Here is a 21,905-nt window from a genome sequence, read left to right as displayed (position 1 = left end):
TTCTTCAACTGAGTGTTTGTTGCACAATGAAGAAGGCGTATCTGAAACATTTGTTTTTTCTTCCCTTGTGCTGTTGTGTGCACGATAAAAAAATCTTAAACAAAGGAAGGCTTTTTGCAAATGTGGATGTGCGGACCTGCTGTTTTCTTTGTACATTCCTGCCTCCTGCCATAGATCTCTTCAACAAAGATTTGACCTCTGCTGGCTCTGTCTAAAGAGAGGGGCATTCGGTGTTGACAACATGTGAAGAGCACTAGGTTGAGGACCAGCAGCTGTCTCAACATTCAGACTGTGCTAGACAAAAACCACTGGCACTCTGCAACTTGGATGGCCACAGGATCATAGGAAAGTCAGTTGTGAGTGGAATAAAACTTGACAGTCATCAGAAGAAATATGACATGACTGGAGAACATCATTTGTCAAGGCACAGACAAAAGTCCCCCCTGTTTTTTTTCGCATTAACATGAGGAAAGTATTTTGGAACTTTGAAAAAGCTGCTTTATTTTGCCTTCTTCTACCTCAGAGAACAGGGAAGGTGAAGGGTTAATTTGTAGTCGCGGAAACCTGATGCTAATTAAGTCTTAGGAATGCCACATACTGACATTGTAGCGCAGAAGCCCCCGGAGTGGGTCAGACCTGGACAGAGCCAACAGCAATGCGCGTGTCTAATGTTTTTATACCGTAGTGACAGTGGGGATAAGCTCACCAAACCCTGGAGCTAAAGGTAATGTCCTGTTAGGAGCAGCAGATCAAGAGTCTCTGTGTCAAGTGTGGTAGTTTATTTTCAGTTGTGACAGGAGGATTCGTGATAAAATATCATTTGTGGGGGTTTCCCCCTTGATGAACCATAAAGCAGTTTATGGGAGTTTTCTAGATTTACTATTTGACAATCTAAAGTTTAACTCGTATTTTTGTTCTTTTTACAGGAAGACACGAATCTATGACTGATGCAAAATGACCGTACTAACATCCGTGCTGTTGCTGTTCTTCTCTTGGGTGTCACTGCACAATACCGCGCACACTGTCGCAGAGACTTGCCGGGGGACGCACTGCTACGGCACGGAACCCCGCGACCCAAGAGCTTGCACCGGAGCGCGCTGCTCGGGAGGCAGGCCCTCCAGACCTCCGCGGCAGTTTAATCCGTCAACTCAGGCAAGAGCAGCGCAGATGGTTGGGAGCCAATACCACGCGTACCCGATCGATCCAAGAGCTGCGCCGGAAGCACATCTGGCCGCCCAGCCGCTCCACGGGTGGCATGGCGACAGCAGCAGCGGCACGCGAATCAGAGCGCATGAAGTTTTACCTGCAGGATGCACCGGCGAGGACTGCGTTACTCCTGTGAAACAATTTCAGCCCACAAATAACACCAGAGACTGTAGAGGGATTGAGTGCAGACTGCCCCTGATAATACGGCCAAAAGCGCGAGCAAAGTCTTGCGCGGAAGAGGGATGTCTGGCTGGTTCAGAAGAGACCGTCTCCTCTACCGCCAGCCAGCTTCCTCCTGTCCATCTGTCCGACAGAGCCGCGCAGTTTATGGGGGATTTTCCGGAGTTTGGATATCCGTCTTCAGAACTTGGCGGCGCGCCTTTGGGTGTCCAGCTCACATGCGACATCAAGCCAGGTTTGCTATTGTCATCTAAAACTATTAACGGTTGCGTTTAGGTATTTAATGGCTGATTTACGTATAAATATCCTTATTGCAAGCAGGAAGAGAAAGCACATCATGCATAATTGCGCGCCAGTCTAACTGCCGTGAGGCATTGTTGGCTCAGTGATAATCTTTAAAAATTGACTGCATGCGGCTATAAATGATCTAAATGGACAGGCCTATTAATCTTTAGTGACTTTTAACTCTCTTTTCCCACTAGTCATCAGTAAAGGGGATTATGGTCTGAAAACAGACTTTGTTGACCTTCAGCTCAAAAATGATATCCCAGTAGCTGAACTGGAATCATGTCTCAGAGTCACTTGCCCAGAAAACGTTCAGTGTCTTGATGTTGGTCCAAATTTAACCCATCTGTTTATCTTTCATTGCTCATTTCATCTTAGGTGAGAATGAAGTTCACTCAGAAGATGCCCTCGTCTTGCATCTCCAGCTGGCCAAGGGGCAGGAGAAGCTGGTAGAGGCCCTGCGAACCCAGCAGATGGTCATTCGCGACTTGCAGCAGAAGCTCGTTGACCAACAGGAGGCGCTGCTGTCCCAGCAAAGGGAGGTTCTGGAGCAGCAGCGGCGAATGTATGAGCAGATGGATGTGGTGAAGGCCCAGTACGCCCTTCTCTCTGACACCGTCAAACAGGTATCCTTCCAGAGTCTGCAGGGTGAGCTGCAGAGCTACTTTGAAAGCCATCTTGCGGGGCTCCAGAGTCAGGCTCGCAGCCACCTGCAAAAGTCCTACGCTGGCCACAAAATGGACATGGACTCAAAAGTAATGGATGTTGTCGGGGAGGCTGAGTTCCCTCAACCTCTGCTGGGATGTACTTCAACTTGTGGACCAGAGGAGTTCTGTGACTTTCAAAGGGTCCCACCTCAGTGTCAGAAGTGCACTATGTGTCCACCGGGATTCTTCCTGATCTCACAGTGCTCTCCTACTGCAGACAGAATGTGCCAGGTACAACTGTCATTTGAGAGGTGGATAACAGTGCTGTGACCAAAACAATGACACAGTTGTAGCTTCATATAAAAATCCATCCGACTGCTAATCAAAGTGAGCTGTTTTCAGCTGGTAGTTGTGGTGTCACATGGTTTTTGAGACAGCAGCTGAAAAAGTTCATACTCAATGGCTGTTCTAAACTTTGATTTGAATAAAATAAATACATCCTTTGCTACTCATGTAATTTAAAATTTAGTTCATTAGGTAATGAAGACCACCACCAAATACCGGCTGTTTGCAGTTTCAGCACAATCTGTGCTTTCTGCACCAGCTTTCAAAAACAAAACAAAACAAAAAAAACAGGTTTAAATACATTAACATTCAAAACACATTCATGATGATAATGCTAATTTGCATGAATTACAGGACAGAGATGAATGCCTTGAATTACCAAACATTTGTGGAGAGAGAGTGAAGTGCCTTAACTCTCCGGGTGAGTTCATCACCTTGTTTATTTATTTGATAATTTATTCCCTAATCTTGGACAATGTGAAAAAGAAGTATTACTCCCTCAGTATTTTCAGTTTTTAATAATTTTCCCACCTATTCATTCATATTTGATCATATACACATTATGATCATAGCTACCTAATAGAAAACAAATGAGCAAAATAATCATCATGCACTGAATCACACGTCTGCAGAGCTGTTACACTCCTTGATTTCTCCAATCTCTACTCTCCTTTACTGCTCAGGAGGTTTCAAGTGTTTGGGAGTTCCTGAGAGAGAAGCAGTGACAGGCTTGTGTGGCCACAATTACTTCTACAACCAGGAGCTGCAGGAGTGCCAGGCCTGTTCAGACTGTGATGGAGATCCTGTCACTGTTCCCTGCACAGCCATCTGCGACACAGTCTGTGGCCATCTTTCGGAGAGCCGGCTCTCCCAGGCTTGGGCAGCACATGTGGTACTTCCCCCTCCCAAGACCTCCGGCACCAACATCTTCCCTGGGCTTCAGCTAAACATCCTAGGGAAGGAGACCAGTGACTTGCTGTCAAACAACGCGGGTCAAGTGACCTTCCTGCAGCATGGCCTGGTGTGGCTGGATCATAACGTTGCAATAAAGCACAGCTGCAGGAATTTCCTCCAGGTGGGTATGAGGCTCAACGGGAGCCAGGAGGAGGAGGGTCGGGACCTCAGCGGTGTTCGCATCGAACAGCCAGACGGGAAGTACTTCCAGGGAGTCAGCGTCAGCAGTGGAGTCGAGGTGGAGCCTAATCATGTCTTCTCTCTGCTGTTAAAGAGTCCAAACCAACACTGCAACCAGAGCAAGGATCTTCACATCTACGATGTCATCACTCCCTCTTTAAGCCTGCTCTGGTTGTCTCATGATACTGGTGCTGTATCTATGACAGCCCAGATGTCCCTGCTGGTGCACTACCAGACTAGTTACCGCCCGACTTTCCGCATCACCTCAGTGTCTGACCCCTACATGATCAGCCTGACTCATGACAACCGTGGAGTTCGCTTCACAGAAAGCGGTGTGGTCAAGTTTGTTCTTCAGCAGGCGCTGTACTCCATGGGCCACACCTGCATTCAAGAGGGTTTGTCCCTGATTGCTTATACTAACCAAAACGGGACCGGTCAGGAGACAACGCAGGCCTTCAAGATAGGAGTCAACTACCGGGACACCTCCATCACTCTTTCTGGTGCTGTGAGTGTAGACAGCAGAGACGCGCTCAGCTTCGAAATCACATCTCCATCCCAGTGCAATGTCCGCTACTTTGGGGATGGCACTGGGATCAGCATGCTAAGCCTTATCTGGATTCCTTCAGCAATGTCATCAGCTTTGACTGCTACTGTGTCCAGGACTGGTCTTCCCTTTGGAGCAGTGAGAAATAAACCCTTGTTGTTTGAGCAGATCAGCTCAGACACACCACAGGTTCATTTGGCCCGCTCAGGTGAGCCAAACACCCAGAAGAACTTCATATTTCATCAAAAAGGGACAGCAAACATAGCCCTCAACCTGAAGCTGATCCACTCCTGTAATATAGTAAAGCTGACTTTGCAACGGGTGGGGGTTGTAGGTCAGGGAGAGCAGTCAGGTCCTGTGGCTCAGCAGGTGACTGGATACATGCCAGAAGGGAGTGAATGGGCCAGTATTGGGCTGAGGGCCTCATTTCAGGTCCAAAATGGCACAGCTGTGTATGTTACTCTGGACTGTATCCGTGGACGAGTTAACCAGATAACACACGCCGGAGGCACTAACATTTCACTCCTATGGGTTGCGATGTGATCCAAGAAGAGCTGGTGCCTTGTCATGGATGCATTTTGAAAAGAAAAGACAATTTTGCACAAAAATGAAATGTAGAGCAGATTCAACAATTTACCAAATTGAGGAAGAACACTAGTTGATAAAAACTGTGCTAATCTATTCCACATATTTTATGATATTACCATTTTAAATGTATATTTCATCACCTGTTTAGAATTTTATTAAGTCTTTTTTTGGGTGTAATTAACAAACGGTAAGTACTGCGTTTGCTTCAAGTACTTCAGCTGGTTGAGCAGTGACCAATTCTACATTGAACATCAGAGTGTTTGTGTGTCGGGACAGTGTGTGCACTGGTGCTTATATTTGTATGTGTTTACATATGTACACACAGATATTGACATGCTTACTTCTGCAGTCATTTAATATGCATATCTTTCCAAACCTGCATATATTTAATATACATACTGTATGTATCAAATCTTTTTGTGTTATATCATTAGTCTTTAACAAAACATTTTCAGAAATATGCTAATCACCTTCTGGAGGAGAGTCAGACCGGAAGATCACACTTAGCAGGCAGTTAGCTGGAAACGGGAACAGATTAATATTTATTATTATACAGATTAGTATAGATTAAACATACTGTATCTTGTATGTTTAATCTATACAAAATTCAGAACTTTACAGGGAGTTATGTGCAGAACTGTTTCTTGGCCAGGATGTGTAACTTCCTGGAGTCTATGTTGGAAATAACCCCTCCTAAAACGCTAAATTGCTGTTTTCACATCATTTTTATATGACATAAACAGAGATTTACAGAAACGGAGGATCAGGTTGGGGGCTTTCCAAACCTTTGGACAGAGCCAGAGCTGCTTCTGCATTTGCACCCTTTATCAAACTGATAGGATGTGATGTCAGTCTTCTCATCTTACTCACCATAAAAACAAATAAGAGTATTTTCCAAAATGTCACCCTATTGCAATGTAATAAACTTTCAAAAAGCTTAAGGGTTTGTACTTTTGCTTTTGATTATATTTACTTAATTGTATGCAACAGGACTTCACATTTACAAAATGCATATATTTGTCAGACAAGAGTAAAAATATTTTCAAAAATGTCTCAAATGTTACAGTAAAGCACGAATTGGGACATGCTGGTATTCAAATACATGCAGTGTGTTATCGTATGTTTATTTGCACACATATAGGTTAACATAGCGTCATGGAATGTGCAAACATGAAACTTTGTTATTTTATCTAAATGCTACTTCTCTACAGAATTTCCCATGCCTATTATTCCTAACTGTTTGTCTGTGTTCTGTCCAAACATTTAGACATAATTATTGTAAGTGTGTCTGGGAGTTGGCATCAAAGCCACCACTGAAGTTCTCCAATATGTTTAGTCATTTTCTTTTGCGGCTGTGTTTGGACATCCTACACTACACGTCTTGCAGAAAGTAATTCATGTATACTAGTTCAACATCAAATAAAATGCACATATACTTTGCCAAAAAAGAATTTTACTCTAGCCTGTAAAAACTAAATGGCCTTGGTGGTTTTATTCCAAAACATTTTTTCAGGCAAAAAACAGGACCTAAAACTGTCTGCATAAGTGTAGAAACTATCAGAGATGAGAAACTGCACTGGAAGACTGTAGTATAGCATGATATGCACCTAAAGCACTCATTTGACCTTTTTCCAATATGCTGACAAGGATTTTATGGTGAATATACCAATCATGACAATCAGCATTTCATTCTTAATGACCATGATTTTCCATTAAGTTAAATGGTAAAAGTTTAACATTCAGACTTTACTCATTCCATTTAATATCAAACATGTTGAAACTATTTGAAAGCAACCTTATCCAATAGCAAAGGTGTTAAAATGACAAATAATATCTAGAAAATTAACACAATTTTCCTCTCAATTTGTTTCAATCATCAACTATTCCTCCATTTATCACCTATAGAACTGTTCTTTGTCTTAAACAGAACAAATAGCCTGAGAGTCAATGAAAAAAAACAGTCTGGCTGTGAGAAACAAATGTTTGTCGGTTGAGTGAATTGAAAACAGGTGTTTTAGTGGAGCCGTCCTCCAGATGTCTGACGCTATAGAACAGATCAGAGCCACAGCACATGAAGAAGTTCTGAGACATCAGAGAGAAAAACAGGAACAGAGAAACCAAAAAGGAAAGAGAGAGAAAAAAGAAAGGTGTTTGTATTGAATCCATCATTTTTAACAACAGAAATAGAAAAACACACATTTAAAAAATTAGCCAAAAAGTATCATAAGGGATTAGTGTGTTTTTCAGGTTTCTGCAGAGCTCTGCTGCCCTCTACTGGGCCGGCAATCCTTTGACTAAGCTTTAGGTCATTTTAGCGGTTCATCAATTCAGTTCAAGTCAATGTAACACATGTAGCGCCAACTCACAACATGAAATCACCTCAAGGCACTTTGTATGGTAACCTTACAGTATTACAGAAAAAAATCCAACAAACCCCCCTTGAGCAAGCGTTTGGCGACAATGTGGAGGAAAAACTTCACAGACAGAACCAGGCTCTTGGTGGCCATTTGCCTTCACCCATTATCCGATCATTTACACACTTTAAACCTGTTGTTGTGGCCAGTCAGGACCAATGGAAACATGCTGCAAAAACAACACTGACATATTATTACCACCTTCTGATATGCAGTATGGCAAAAAAAAAATTGGCAGCAAACTCTTTCCGTAAACACAGCCTTTAGGGGCCATATGTTTCTGGCCTAATTCTCACTCTGGGTTTGGTTTCCACCATGAGTGCTCCACTATGTTCACCAGCTAAATCTTTTACTCCGTAACACTGATTTTTTTTAGAGGGTTCCACACAAAAATCTGCTGCCGTATACAGAAAAAATAAATACAATTCTAGAGCCCTGGAGAGCTGAGTGAACCTACAGAGTTTCTGTAGGTTCACTCATTTCTCTCACATACATATAATCATGCATCCATTAAAATACTGATTATGGCAGCTTTAAATGGGTAGCATGCTTATCCTTCATTTTATCATGCAGGGTACCATTCAAACAATCCTCAAACAAAAATCAGATGCCAAACTCAGTCTAGAATAATCAACAAAAAGAATTTCAAAATTCAGAACTTCAATTCATAAATGTTGTGAGGTTAAAACACAAAGAGCTACCACACATTCTGATGAGCTGCAGGCCTGCATGTCACTTTATTTGGGACAAAACAGAGAGACATCATTCACCACTGCAATACATCTGTTGAGAGTTTATTTGCTTTCTGAGAGCCTTTGCTTTTGGAGCGCACTCAAGCAGTCAGTGGCATGTGAGGACGTTACTCTAACACAACGGAAATCTGATTTCAAAAGTGAAACTGTTGCAACAACTGATTTATCCAGTATGTCTAATCTTACTATTTTTTATGTTTAGAAAGTATTTAACTCAATACTTAGCAGCATACAACACTGTGCCATAGACACATCAGTTGCAGTGATTTGTGATGGAGGTGATCACCCTCTCAATCCGATCCTGGCCCCCGTCTGCTCCAGTGCTAACTTGAAAAAACCGGAGACTGACTTGCGTTAATCAGAAGTAGATGTTACTGTAAGAGCCAAGGCCTATTGTCTACAGGGAAATGGGTGGACCATGTGCTCAGGCTTGATGCTGCAAAGCTCCACACAACACATACAGAGGATTTTACTGGTGTGAAGAAAATGTGTAATGTTGTTGACTTTTTAATCAAACTCGCTGCTTTCCTTAGAGAACTAATCACATCAAAGAGTTTATATTGAAATTGAAGTAGGAGATTAAATTATTCAACTGGTGAAATTCCCGATGGCACTTTTCGGTGTTGTGAGAGCCGAGGTTTTACGCTGGATTCTTTTCCTCTTAACAGTCAAAATATTTTGTAATGCTCCAAATGTTAGCTGCTAACTTTTCTAACTCTGTCAAGTCATAGGAACCTACCTCATCCATGATCAGGAATGTTCTGGTCATACAGAATACGACTGGAAAGAAGCAGCAGATCCTTCTTTGCCAGCACAGATGGATTACCGAACGGTAATTTCAGAAGAAAAGTCATGATTTCAAAGTCAGTTGGATTTATCCTCTAGGAACCACAAAACACATTTTCAATTCACTGCACTCCTTTAAATATTTGTTGAAATATTCAATCTGAACTGATCACCATCCAGAGAGATATTCTGCCAGAATGGCTAAAAATGTGTAGCTTCACGTCAAATCACTGAGTTTAATTCAAACCCTGAGTTTACCTCCATTTTGATACCTTGAAGAGAGGTTTACAGGTCTTGTTGAAATGTGTCTGGACACTAGGGCACTGGGAACTGGTTTGGTCTCTCAGTTTTCATTTTTCACAAATTCTCCATTTATCCGCCCCTTCCTGAACATCCAGTTGTCTGCTGCACCCTCCTCCCCTCCTTCGTCCATCTGTGCCGGTGTTTCTCTCCTCATTAGAGCAGTTAGTGATGCATGAAGGAATGAGCTGCCAGGTCAGTAGCCAGAGTGAGATTCATACTGAACAGACTGTGAAAGGTTTCTCCATCTTACTACATAAAAAAGTTGACCACAAAGCTCTTTCAAATTCCTAAGATTTTCTATGTCATTAAACAAAGTATAACCCATCAAAAATGCCATAAAGAGAACGCTGTTTTTTTCATAGTATAGCATAAGCGATATTTATTAGGATATGGCCAGCAAAAGGTAGACTGGCCTTAAAAACCATTGTGCTGGACATGCTGTATCTCTTTTTTTTCTAGACTTGACAAGGGTTCTGCATAGCCCCCCCCCAATGTCTGCTAAATTCCCCGATCACCAGGAATGCAGCATTTAATTTTCTTGTGCTCTAGCTGACCTTAATCACTTCCGAGTCAAGGGCAAACTAAAATTCCGGGAGCCACGGGACCTATCAGAATGGCTCAGAAATACTCACCCGTGTGTGTGTGTGTGTGTGTGTGTGCGTAATATATGCATGTAAATGTAAAAGGGAATGAACCCTGTCTTTCTGTCTTCATGAGGAGGCCGTTTAAAGCGCTGATGATGAATAATAGGTTGGCTGAAAGTGAGCAAGCAAGTCCCTCTGGTGTATATTTAAACAGTGGAGTGATGCTCTCTTGCTCACATCAACTCACTGGTGGTGCATGAGGTTAATTGCTTTCTCCAGCAGGTGCTTACAAAGTAACTATCTCACTGAATGCATTCATACAAATGACTCTGCTTATACCACACCTAAGCATACAAGTTGAGCGAAGCTGTGTGCCTGGGTGTGCGCGCACTGCTTTGCAGCAGTATGCTTAGGTAGCAGGCAGCGCACTGTACAAAGCGAGGTCACAAAGCTAATGAGCACAACTGACTCAGGCTAACAAAGCAGGCTCAACAGCCACACATAAAACAGGACAGCAGTACCATAGCATCAAAACTGTAATAAAAACTGTAATAGTCCAGTATTTATAAAAGCGGATGGAGCACAGCAAACACAGACTTGGAGATTTGCAGGTAAAAAAGTGTGAAGACATTAACACAAAATTATGGTTGGAAAGTGAAAGGTGTAGTCATAGAATTCCTTGGTTAAGTTTAGGTTTTGGTTAAAATCACTACTTTAGTTTTGGTTACAAATACATTGTTTACACTCAGTAGGAACACTTGTTTTCTTGGTCTTCTCTTAGCCTCAGCCACACTGTTTCCATGTTCAGATACTGTTATCATTGAGAATGTACAGAAAAAGGTGTCATTGAGTATAATCCGGGGTTGCTCAAATCATCCAGTGTAAATATTCTTGTTTAGAACATGAGCAAATCCAAAATGTTCTTAGTACTTCTACTTGCACACCTGTACAGCTCCAGAATCAAACCAAGCCTGACAGGACCTGTCAGGATCCAAGGGTTTGGATCAGGTTCAGACAGAAATTATGTCTAGATCAGATTGGGATACGTAGTTCCAACTGTAGGCTATGACAGCCAGTGCATGCAAATGTCTGCTTGTTAACAATAAGGGGAAAAACACTGTACAAACTTAACTGCGTCAGACTCCGGTCAAGTTTGGACATTATATACCGCAAACTTGTCTGGTCCAGGTCGGGTTCGGATGGCACACTGTCAAGCAAAGGTCAGGTTCGGACAGAAATATGCAGCTCAAGCCATGCTCTTATAAACAGTAAGTCTGAGTTTTTGTTACTGGAAACAGCTGTCTGCTCTGTCTTGGAATGACCTTAGAGCGGTGAGAGTGAATCAAAACAGTAAAGCTGGGGGATATATAACCAAAACAAGGGGCTGAAACATGCTGAAATGCTCCATAGAGCTGAGGGGATCTGGAGCTGGGTATGCTAGTACAAGCAACCCCTTTCACATCTGACCCATTGTTAATTTAATAATACTGATTAAAGCAGCTTCAAACTTGTATGCAATACAAGCATTTGACCTCAAAATCAGCAAATCCATGCTTGGTGGGAAACTTCACGCTGCTCTGCTCATAAATAGCACAACATATGGAGGGAAAAAACAGGCTTTTGAAACTTCTGGTGCTGTCAACTAAGCATGCTGCCTCCCCCCTAGGGTGACTAGGCTTACATGTGTTAGCTGAGCAGTGTCAGGGCGAAACTAAACACTAACGGATGACCTACCAGCTCCTGTGCCGACATCAGGGCTCAGGCAGAGTATGGCTCAGAAGACTGTGAGGTGAACGCCACCAGTTCCATCAGACGCCAACATCTGGCTCGGCTTAGCCGCCCTACATAAACACAAACACACACACTTGCAGACAAGGACTGCTTTCAGGAAGACTTCAGTCATGAGAATCTTTTTGGCCTTTCTGTCAAAATGTTTTGATAAGCCTCAGTCAAGCAGCCAGTCTGATTTTACCATCTGTTGGTTTGCTCATAAATCACCAGCAAGTTTGAGAAAAGAGTAACTTCGCTGATTTAATCTTCATGATATGTTTGCAGCGTCTCCTATCTGCATACTGTGCATTTGAATGGATGCTTTGTGTATTCACATAGAGGATAAGAGTGTCAGGGATTTCTAAGATCTGTGTCAGGGTTGCTGTTAACACTGAGCAGATCATCCAGGTGACACTGGCGATAAACTGCTCATGTGAACGTCTTTGATTACTGAGGCAGGCCGAATCTTTGAGAAATGCCAGACCTGGTCATTTAGTCGTTATGTGTATCATTCTTTGACTTAATGCTTAATCTGTTAAGGCAGTGATGAACTCATTTAGACTGTCTGAAAGAACCAGCTGCCTGTCAGGACAATAACAGCAGCAGTGAGTCTGCAGAGGCAGCATGTCCAGGCTGATGGAAACTAATTTGGAAGGCTCACGGCATGACGATCTATGTGATGTCAAGAGTAATTCCTTGATAATTTATGCAGTATGAGCTGACAAGTCATTTTGTGGCTGTGTGACTCTGCAGGAAGCAACGGCACATAAAACCTCTCATGAATGTTCTGTTTGTCTGCGACTTTGTCCAGTATTTTGTGTGTCAGTGACGTGCCCCTGCTATTAGTTAACTTGCCTTTGACAAGACTGCCATTCGTTGGCTTCACAAATTCATGTAGCCTATATAATAAAACAACATTTTCTTTAATGGCTAAAACTATAGTCTATTAATACTGTATTACTTGTATGCCATGCTAACAGCAGTACATAGGGGTAATTATGTTCAAGCAAGTTGGTCCAGTGCAGAGACATCCAACTGTCAAATCAACCACTGGCTTTTTACTCACGTAAATGCATAATCAATATCGCAGCCTCTCTTGGCTTATCATAATATTCCCCTGGGAGACATGTTGGCCTAAAGCTGAGTCACTGTCACATTGTAGGTGAACTGCTGACAGTCATTAACGTGGCCATTTAGGAACACTATCTTGGGTAACTTTAGTTTGGCTGATAAATAACAACACGTTATGCATTTACTTTTACCCTTACCCCATCATTAGCTGCTGTTAGCTCGTTTGGTGAGTAGTTTCTCTCACAGCACTTCTACTGTTGTTTACGAGCTCCACATACACCAAGGCCCAACTCTCTCAGCTTTGTAAGCAGCGTATTTATATCCATTTTAGCCACTATTAGCTACAGCTAGGTATTGGGGAAGTGGGTGAGACGTCACACATGCACAAAGGTACCCCAGACACGGGGGCAGGTTTTTTTTTCTGGTGTCCTAAAACCACAAACTGCAAAAACACTACAACTACGATATCCATAAACTCCCGTCTGCCTTAACTAACTCTGGTCACAGACTGAGAAGTGAACAATAAGCTACACCGGAAATGTTTCAAATGAGCGCTAAACTGTGGTGGACAACGTCGGCACCGTGTCCATCACTATTTAGCTCCCCCTGGAAACATTTTTATTGTAGTATGTTGCCGTTTGCAACGTTTCTGTATTTCAGTAGTGTTTTGTAACGTTTTCTAAATTCTGCTCAGATGTTGTAAAATTGGTGACTTTATTTTCTTAATTTGCTTGCATTTATTTGCATGTCTTTTTCAAGTCACAACGCATTGGGGGCCATCTCAGGGCCACCATACTATATATGGGCTTTTACAAAAAGGTTAATTATCTGGTTGTGGACCAGTTCTTTGTAAGAGAAACTGTGATTATTAGCAGGTGGTAGTTTTCTTTTTATCTTCTGTTGGCCCGTGTGTGTGAGGCAGAAAGTTGAAGTAAACCATGTGGGAACCTTTCACAGGATGGCCTTTTGCTTTTCTTCTTCTAGGATTTGGATTTTTTACAAGGATGTTGTAATCACAAATAACAGAGGAAAACATAAAAATAACGATCCATGGGGAGAATAATGGAAACTTGACCTATTTCCCAAAATTTCCAGCCACATTTGCAGTACATGCCTATTTTGAGAATAAACAAAACACTCCCTTTTGCTCTCTGATGAATAACTGTAGGGAAGCAGTGCCACCTAGAGAGATATTTATAACCTACCCAATGTTGCTCACAGAAACATGTTTTTCACTGGAGTAGCACAAGAAGGCATCATGTGGCATTTGTGAAACATACCTTTATTATCTCAGAGACTTTGAGAAAAGTGATTAATTTCTATACTACACAGAGAGACTCCTGTTCTATACTAAGAACAGGCCACTTTTAGAGATAATATTTTAAAGTATCACTGAACTTTAAGCTTCACACAGATGATTCATTTCAGGGTTATTGTATGAGTTTGCACTTAATTATACACAAACTGCACTTACTGAGTACAGTTTGGATTCAATGCATTGTGTAACATTTACATAACTAAGCACTACAACAGTTTTCAGAGTTTTCAACAGTTTCCACCTTGTAGTGGTCTGAAAGTGCTACTTTTCATGTCCGCTTTGCTGTTCAATAATCGTCTCACCAGTTTATGTAACAATTAAAACCTTTTCTTCAACACTGTTTTATTTGCTATAAGACAGAAATAATTTGTGAACTTGTAGAAAAGAAGAAAAAACATTCAATTAATCTTTGTTTGGACAAGGTTTATTTCAGTTATCCCAAGAGTAACACATAGTTCAGGACAAATGAGTGTCTGAGAGAAGCTAGCACAGCAATTTGCAGAACAGGATTCAAAATTGCACCATATTTAGTGAAAATTACCAGCACTGTGAGGACCAGGGATATCCTTGTTTCTCATTAACAAACTTTTCTGTAAGCAAGAAACCAGATAAAAATTGTTTTCTTAATTTCCATCTAAAGGGATAACAATACCTGCACTGGACAAGTTTTTGGACAATCAAATTCAAATCTTATAATTTAGCATACATCTCATTGAGTCAAGGGCCTTGGTAAAACTAAATCAAAAACAGTGGTGTTATGGCACCGTGACACAAGTCAACAAACTCTCTCAGATGTACAAACAGAACAGCAGCAGACAGCCAACATTAGAAGAAGCACAAAGATACATTGTCACTGCTACCAAAGGTCAAAGCGAAAGAGAAAGTAAGAAAAGATCATACAGGCGCAGAGCAGAGAAGAGCTTTCAGAAAGACATGCTGAAGGACTACACAATCACACAAACATATATATGTATAATATTCTGAGCTGCGACAGTCTTCAAGCAGAAGAGAAAGACAGAAAATAGAGACAGATCAAGCGTGGAGAGAATACAGTGCTAGGCAGAGTTTGCATGCTTGCAGCACAGAGAAACTTTACAGGAAGCCCAAGACAGAGAGATCACATGTAAAGGCTAGAGCGACAGTGCACTAATCTACAGGCTAAGCTATACATCGGACACTAAAGCTAATTACAGAAGCTATACATACGGTATATAAATAGATATATAGGATATTGTATATCAAACGAGCTGGACAGGCAAGGCATCGCATGCACGTGCAAATGAAGCAAGTCTAGCAGCAGCAAGAGAAACAAAAGTTTTGGCTTTCCAAGACTACTACCACAGTGAGACTGTTTTGTTGCTGTAATAAATCTGATGTTTTCCGTGTCACAGTGTGTATGACAATTTTGTTTGGAGAACGAACAGATATTGGACTAATAAATCTTTTAAACACCAGCTACTCTCTGTTGGGATTTAAATAAGAAGGCCCATATGTCCAAACTGCTAGAAAAAAAACTTAATTAAATCCAACAGACCCTTGACTCATGACACATTCGACCTAAGAGTTTAAGTTATATTTTTGAGTAAAATTTTTTAACATCAAAGTATGAACAGCCATTGGACATTGTACGCTATAAGGTCATATGTATAGTCTAAAGTGCACAAGCTCCAGTTTGGAGCTAAACTAGACAATACTGGCAAATTGCTACTAAGGCAGCACAGTTACAAACACACTAAGGTACATGGCACATACTGTCAAGTATCACTTGTGCACAAAAACACAGGGCTTCAGACTCAAAATGGCTTTGCATATTCATTTAAAATACAAAGTATCACTCTTCATCTCTGAGTAAGACTCATAAATATTTCGAGGTGAAATCTATCTGTTTCTTTAAAGCCAGTCCCTGAAACACATTTTCTTTGAATAGCTAGTCACAAACCAAGTAAACATACATACACACAGCCGTTTGGACTAACGGATGAAAATACGAGTAATCTAAATTCAAAATAGAGAAACTATGAATAGCTTAACTTCACAAATAGTCTCCAGATATATCTTATATACACATATGTATACACAAAGATATGTACTTAGGATATCTTGAAATACTATTTACAATTTATGATCAAAAGTGATTGTACACTGAGCATGTTGAGCAAATTGTGCTTTCCTAAATTGTTCTAATGAAAATGCTACAGAACCTCTTGTTAAATGAGAGTTCACATTCCATCAACAGGGAGTGTGATTTTAGTTCAGTATATTCTGAGTGAACACTTGAATTAGCTGTTTTTCTATTTAGCAGGGTCTATAGATTTGACTCAAATATTGCTTGTGAATGAATAAGGAAGAAGTCTCAGTTGATATACTAAGTGATGCTCTTCCTCCCCTGATGATTTAGTGCAAGTGATGTCAGGTTTACAGCAGCTAGAAATGAGGTGAGGTCCCCATGTCAAAAGAACTTGGTTATTGCCCCTTTCCCATCCCAGTTTCTCAGATTATTTGATCTTTCTTAAATGCTCCTTCAAAAATGTCCACTGACTAACAACTTCTTTAAGAGTGGTCCTGTAAATGACAACTTTACAGATTCAAGGTTATAAGCCTTAAGATTTCTGTCCTGGCTTATTTGGCATCACCTGTTAGTAACTGGTGATAACACCAGGTGGATTTTAATAATACAGGTCCCAGAATGTGAAATGCCAAAGCTGACTGCAAGGCAATTTTGGAATAGTTGCCACAGTCAGCTGTGCAGTTGCTCATTGGCCTCACTGCCCACTGGCTGTATTAACTTTTTAGTGGGCCCTGGGGTGAAAATTTGCTTTTGGGCTCCTACTGACCCCCTCACCTAGTACACTCTGGATATCCACTGCAATCAACACTAGTGTTAGTTTGTGGCAAATTAAATAATTACATCCTTAACTCAATGTAATCTAAAATATACAATAAAATAAACTAAAATATAAAAAAGGAAAGAGTCTTAATAATGCTGGACCCGTAAATATTGGTTCTTAGTATAACAAATTTCTTAACAAATTTGCAATTAATGAAATTACCAAAACAAACAGGTCTGGAGCCGCTTTGCAGCTGCAGTTTGCCAAGTTGGCAACCCAGCCTTGCTGGAAAGTACAGCTTTACCTGTTTACAATTAAACTAAAACTGTGGCTGCCGGGATGAATCTTGTCCCACTGTTTTAATAAAAAACAGCTAAAGAAGGAAGTTAATCATCTGACAAGATAATACTAAACTCTTAAGCAAAGTGTCTTTTGCATCTGATGACATGCTTTAGAAAAATTTGAATCCTGAACATGAGGTGACAGTGAATACTACTACTGTACAGTAACACAGAGCATCAATTACAGTATGCAAATACACTAAACTGCTGAAATATGTTGGCCATTAAATTGAGTTTGATATACTGAAAATTATAATCGTATAATAGTTATAATTGTATGTTACCTCTGAAGTGCTGTTTATTCTCATATCTGATCATCATTATGACACGTAAATCACACCCAGCACAATTAAATATACAGCCAGGTTGGAAATGTTTGATATGTGCATGTAGAGAGCTGGTGACATCGAACAAGATGGGTTTAACAAGCATCTACCACCTTAAATATACCAGAAAAATACACATAGAATAAAAAGTCTTAATAAAACTGTCAAAGGCTAAGGACTGATGAGTGCATAAATACTCTGATTCAACTTTGCTGTCGAGTCATTTTGATGGATTTTCCTCACTTTCTTTTCATGTGAATATTCCCAAATCTATACTGTGACTCACTCTGGTCGGGACACTTACCAAACATGAGCCGATACTGCTATACGCCAGTTAAGAGAATCTGTCCAGTGAACTGCTTGAAGTACTATGTGCAGATGTAAAGGCAGTTGATTAAGCTGAGGTAAGGTGAAGTGCTTTTGTTCTTTTAAAACCATAAGTTTAAAATGTCAAGTTACAACAGAACACAACCACATTTAACGACATACTGGGCAAATGAGAAATGATTTAAAAATAAACTCTTCCTCATCGACCTATGGCACAAGCATTTCATATCACAAAAAATATATAGAAAGTTACATCACTTACACTACTTTGGGATATACTACATACACTATAGGAAAGGCAGACGGAAGCGCTTTTACATAGCTTTGGACCAAGTTAGTCCACGGCAAAGCTACAATACATAATATATGGATATATCTCAATATCTTTTTTCTCAAATATACTCTGAAATATCTGATTTTGAAGGAACAAGAGAGAAAAGAAAAAGTTTACCAGTACATTCACGACAAACAGTTCATCCATCAAGGGGAAACACACAGGAGGAGTTGGTGAAATGAGTCTTACAGATCCTGGCCAAGTCGTTCAATCTCCTCAATAAGAAAGTCAATGTCCTCATAGGTAGCACCGGGATTTGAGATCACCATGCGGAAAAAGTTGACCTTGTCCCCTTGTGGCTGATAGCTGACCATGGTTGTCCCGTACTCCATCATTCTGGCCTTTATCACTGGAGCCACCTGATAATAACACATAAAGCAGGATCTATTGTTGCCTCAGAGAAGTAAGTTAGTAAAGTTTATTTATTTGTACATCTTTCTAGCTCTACACTCACAAAGTGCTTCACACAGATGTACAACTTACAACTATAGCCTATATGAAACAGCAATATCTTCATAAAAACAACAACATAATAAGAGTACTATAAAAAATTACAACATAATACAATCACAAATTAAAAGCCATTTGAAAAATATGGGTCTTGAGCTGCTTCTTAAAAATGTCCAGTGTCCACAGATAGCAGATAAATTAAAATACATGTTGTCACAATAAATGGGTTAACACTTTGGCAGCTATGTCCCGACTGAAGGGAGTCAGTGAGTGTGTGTCTCCCATTTGACAGTTCAAATATCAATTCATGTTTTTGTGTATACGTTTAGTTTTCCAGCAACTGTAAATGTTACCTTTTCATTTTAAATTATTTCAATCGTGGTCCATGTAGCTCATTATCTCTCACCAGTCTGACAATTAAATATGACACCAGCAGTGAACACACTGCTCTCTGGCTGCTGCTGGCGCCGTCACGTAAACAGGTGATCTTCAGGGAGTAGAGCATTTATTTTGTGCTCGTCTTGATCAGCTATGGCAGATTCAATTACAAGTTTGAAACTCATAACTCCTTGTTTTGACCAACACCTGCCTCCATTTTAGTGAGGGAAAACACTCAATCTGTGTTTCTGAAATATCATTTTAGGACAGTGCTTGTTATTTTTTAAGTATACTGGGATCTGTAAAATGGAAGATAAAAAATGACCATACGTCCTGTATTCTTATGGCCCATATTAACTTAAGGATATGCATAAAAGATTCAGTAATTTTAAGTGACAGTTTGCTGCAGCTTCATCTTACGTTAACAGTCACTCATTTAATCCTGAAGTGCATCTTAATATAGTGGGAATTTTAGAAAATCGGGGGTTATTAAGTCCTAAAAATCAGACATTTAACACTTGACTAGCTCCTCAAGGAACCAAATTTGTGTTCACCATCAGTCTGCTGGATTAGTTAGCTGTGTATAGAGACTTCCAGTACTGCAGTACTCTGTAGCTGTCATCACATAATCAGCAATTTCCTCTAAATCTCCTGCAGGTGTCCTGCAGCATTTGGCAGGCCTGTAATTTCTGTAATAATCAATCAGCTGCTGCAGAGTTCCATCAAATCAGTCTTTGGACAATTTTCCTGTTCCCCTAGCACATCAGAAGAGGTCTTCAAGGCAAGTGGAAACTGAGAAAAGCTCTTTCAATTCAGAAAAATGCAACAAGACATCATCCCTCTGTCTCATTGTCAGAGGCTACAGGAAAAGAGTATGCTGGCCAAATGCTCAGTCTAGTGACGCACAACTATAGTGCTTTTTCAGTCAAGTTTTGGAAAACAAAAGGAAACCGCTTCTATATGAATTATGACAAAGATGGTAATAATTTATAGCTGATGGTGTTTTGGAGAAAGAGTGAAGGAAGAACTCTTTGTATGGCTGGCACATGCACCATCTGTTTGTCCTAATTGTCAATTAGTAGAACCTTGCTGCTGTGGGTTCCTCTAAATGGCCACCACCTAGCTAACAGAATAGCCTCCCTCCCTCACATCCGGCTTGTGACACCCTTCCTCTGTGACTGTGTATACTATTTTTATTGTCACAATTTATATAAAATATTTCCCATACTTCTGGCAAAGTATTTTTTTAAATCACGAGTGTAATTGTTGTGCCTAATGAGGAGGACATGTGATGCTCAAACCAGATAGGAATGACAGGCTTGTAGGGCACAGGGAAGGGGCAGTGAAAGGTGCTTCTGGTAGATACTGCAGTCAGGCCTCTTATCTTGGTTTACCCACCTTGTGCAAATGCTTCTTTCTCTCCTCTTTGTCCTCCATATAGCGGATCCCAGGAGGGAGGTACCAGAAACAGACATTGGTGTGCTGAGGCTGTGGGAACACACACACAGTCAAGTGATGACAGGAATAAAATGCCAGAGTAACACAAAAGCTAAAATATGTCTGGGAAATGATTTAATGTTAGTGACTCTGTGTGTCATTATATGAGGTTGGCTGATTCAGAATAGCGTTGATTGCCAACAGTTTTTAGATTAAGCTACATGAACCTTCTACTACACACTGAGATGTTGATGTTTTTAAGCAAACTGTAATAATACACCAATACTTGTCAAAGATTGGAAATATGTTTTGTTTTTAATGTGATTTTTAAAATGTAATGCAAAATTATCTGTTTGATTCATTCCCACTCAACTCTATGCACAAGACATGCATTAAATAAACATAAACCTACATATGCAATTAACCCAGTATATACACATACTCATGTACATTCAGCCATGTTGTAGAACTGAAAGAAATGTAAAGGCATCCTTGCATGAAATCCTACAGATCTGCCAAAAAAGTGCTGAAAGCTAGGTAAGCCAAAGCAGGTTTGACTGAACAGGGGCAATTTGCTCCTCAAAAAGAAAATCCATTAGTGTTACGGCAAGCCGCACACCAAAAGAGCGACTGGACTCAGTAATAGACAGGACTCAAACTCAGGTCAGAGAAACATATTTATTTGACAGAGTATAGAAAGGAGGTGGTGAGGATCAGACGCGGCGCTGCTGGCGTGGGTCTCAGGCGTTTGGGGCCGCTAAAATGATTGGACCACTGGAGGAGCCGCCCAAGGGGGTCGGAGGAGAGGTTTTGGCACTGCGTATAGCGCAGAGATGAGATTAGGAGATGGGACAACAGGCGGATGAGGGTGTGATGAAGTAGAGCACAACACAGGTGACCTGCGTATAGGGGAATGCTGGCTCCGGGCTGGAGAGTGTGCTTGGAACCCAGCGCCGAGGTATGCAGACAGGAACAAGCGCCCACGCTTCACTGACCCAGGCACTTGATATGGACTCCGACCAACGATCGTCGATCGGCAGCAAGGCCCACGGAGATATAGGCGCACCAGGCAACAATTCAAAAAACAAAACACTCCTCCGTAATCAGTTTAGAAAACATAAGACACTCCTCCGTCATCAGTTCAAAATAACAGAAGATTCTCCTCGGTAATGAGTTCAAGAAGAAGAAAAAAACGTAACAAGACAGAGAAACTCACTCAAGTCGACACAGTGGATAACATCAATATGCCAGAGTAGGACGATTTTAGTAGACATCAGGATCCAGGACGTGAAACACGCGAAGTCGCCGGCAGAAGACAGAGATCATCTGGCGACGAAGACACACCAGCGCTGTGTTTGAGTATGGTTCAGCTAATTGAGCGCAGGTGTGCCTCGTCGCCAGGAGCGTGCTCCTACGTGAGCAGGGGTGGAGTCGCTGATAGCCCCGGTATCAGCTGCCGAGGTGCCGGGGACGGCCTAATCTGTGGACGTAACAGTACCCCCCATCCCCCTTACAGGAGCCACCGGGCGACCCACCGGGACTGCCAGGGTGCGAGGC

General features: G+C 41.2%; 3 protein-coding genes across 4 annotated transcripts in view; 1 reads left to right on the top strand and 2 right to left on the bottom strand.

Moving 5' to 3' along the window:
* Positions 1–12,927, bottom strand: part of apbb1ip (amyloid beta (A4) precursor protein-binding, family B, member 1 interacting protein) — a 37,062-nt gene extending 24,135 nt beyond the window's left edge. Inside the window, exons 1-2 of the mRNA XM_020602361.1 lie at positions 12,807–12,927; positions 11,503–11,609 (exon numbers count right to left, since the gene is read on the bottom strand). Of these exons, the coding sequence (XP_020458017.1) occupies positions 11,503–11,520 (18 nt within the window). The 5' untranslated portion in view covers positions 11,521–11,609; positions 12,807–12,927. The remainder of the gene's footprint in view (positions 1–11,502; positions 11,610–12,806) is intronic.
* On the top strand, positions 632–5,879 carry nell3 (NELL (neural EGFL like) family member 3). Of its 2 annotated transcripts, XM_020602340.1 has the most exons (5): positions 632–724; positions 927–1,621; positions 2,050–2,609; positions 3,018–3,084; positions 3,347–5,879. In XM_020602340.1, exons 2-5 carry the CDS (start codon positions 955–957, stop codon positions 4,882–4,884), a joined length of 2,832 nt encoding a protein of 943 aa, XP_020457996.1. In that variant the 5' UTR covers positions 632–724; positions 927–954; the 3' UTR covers positions 4,885–5,879. The 2 variants fall into 2 exon arrangements, with proteins under 2 accessions (XP_020457996.1, XP_020458004.1); XM_020602348.1 differs by lacking the exon at positions 632–724 and having other exon boundaries at positions 818–1,621.
* Positions 12,928–14,329: 1,402 nt separating the features above from the next.
* The window catches only part of gad2 (glutamate decarboxylase 2), a 25,333-nt gene continuing 17,757 nt past the window's right edge, over positions 14,330–21,905 (bottom strand). The window contains exons 15-16 of the mRNA XM_020599543.1: positions 20,310–20,399; positions 14,330–18,442 (exon numbers count right to left, since the gene is read on the bottom strand). Coding sequence (XP_020455199.1) covers positions 18,269–18,442; positions 20,310–20,399 — 264 coding nt within the window. The 3' untranslated portion in view covers positions 14,330–18,268. The remainder of the gene's footprint in view (positions 18,443–20,309; positions 20,400–21,905) is intronic.

Source organism: Monopterus albus, unplaced genomic scaffold, assembly GCF_001952655.1.
Source record: "Monopterus albus unplaced genomic scaffold, M_albus_1.0 scaffold3.1, whole genome shotgun sequence".
Lineage (NCBI taxonomy): Eukaryota > Metazoa > Chordata > Actinopteri > Synbranchiformes > Synbranchidae > Monopterus > Monopterus albus.
Note: the sequence above shows the minus strand (reverse complement) of the source record. Positions and strands in the feature narration are given on the sequence as shown.

Bases quoted from the DNA above. Each gene is read 5' to 3' on its own strand.
- nell3 (XM_020602340.1), top strand. From the start codon at position 955: ATGACCGTACTAACATCCGTGCTGTTGCTGTTCTTCTCTTGGGTGTCA. The intron at 1,622-2,049 runs GTTTGCTATTGT...ATTTCATCTTAG, and splicing joins CACATGCGACATCAAGCCAG to GTGAGAATGAAGTTCACTCA. The intron at 3,085-3,346 runs GTGAGTTCATCA...TTTACTGCTCAG, and splicing joins GAAGTGCCTTAACTCTCCGG to GAGGTTTCAAGTGTTTGGGA.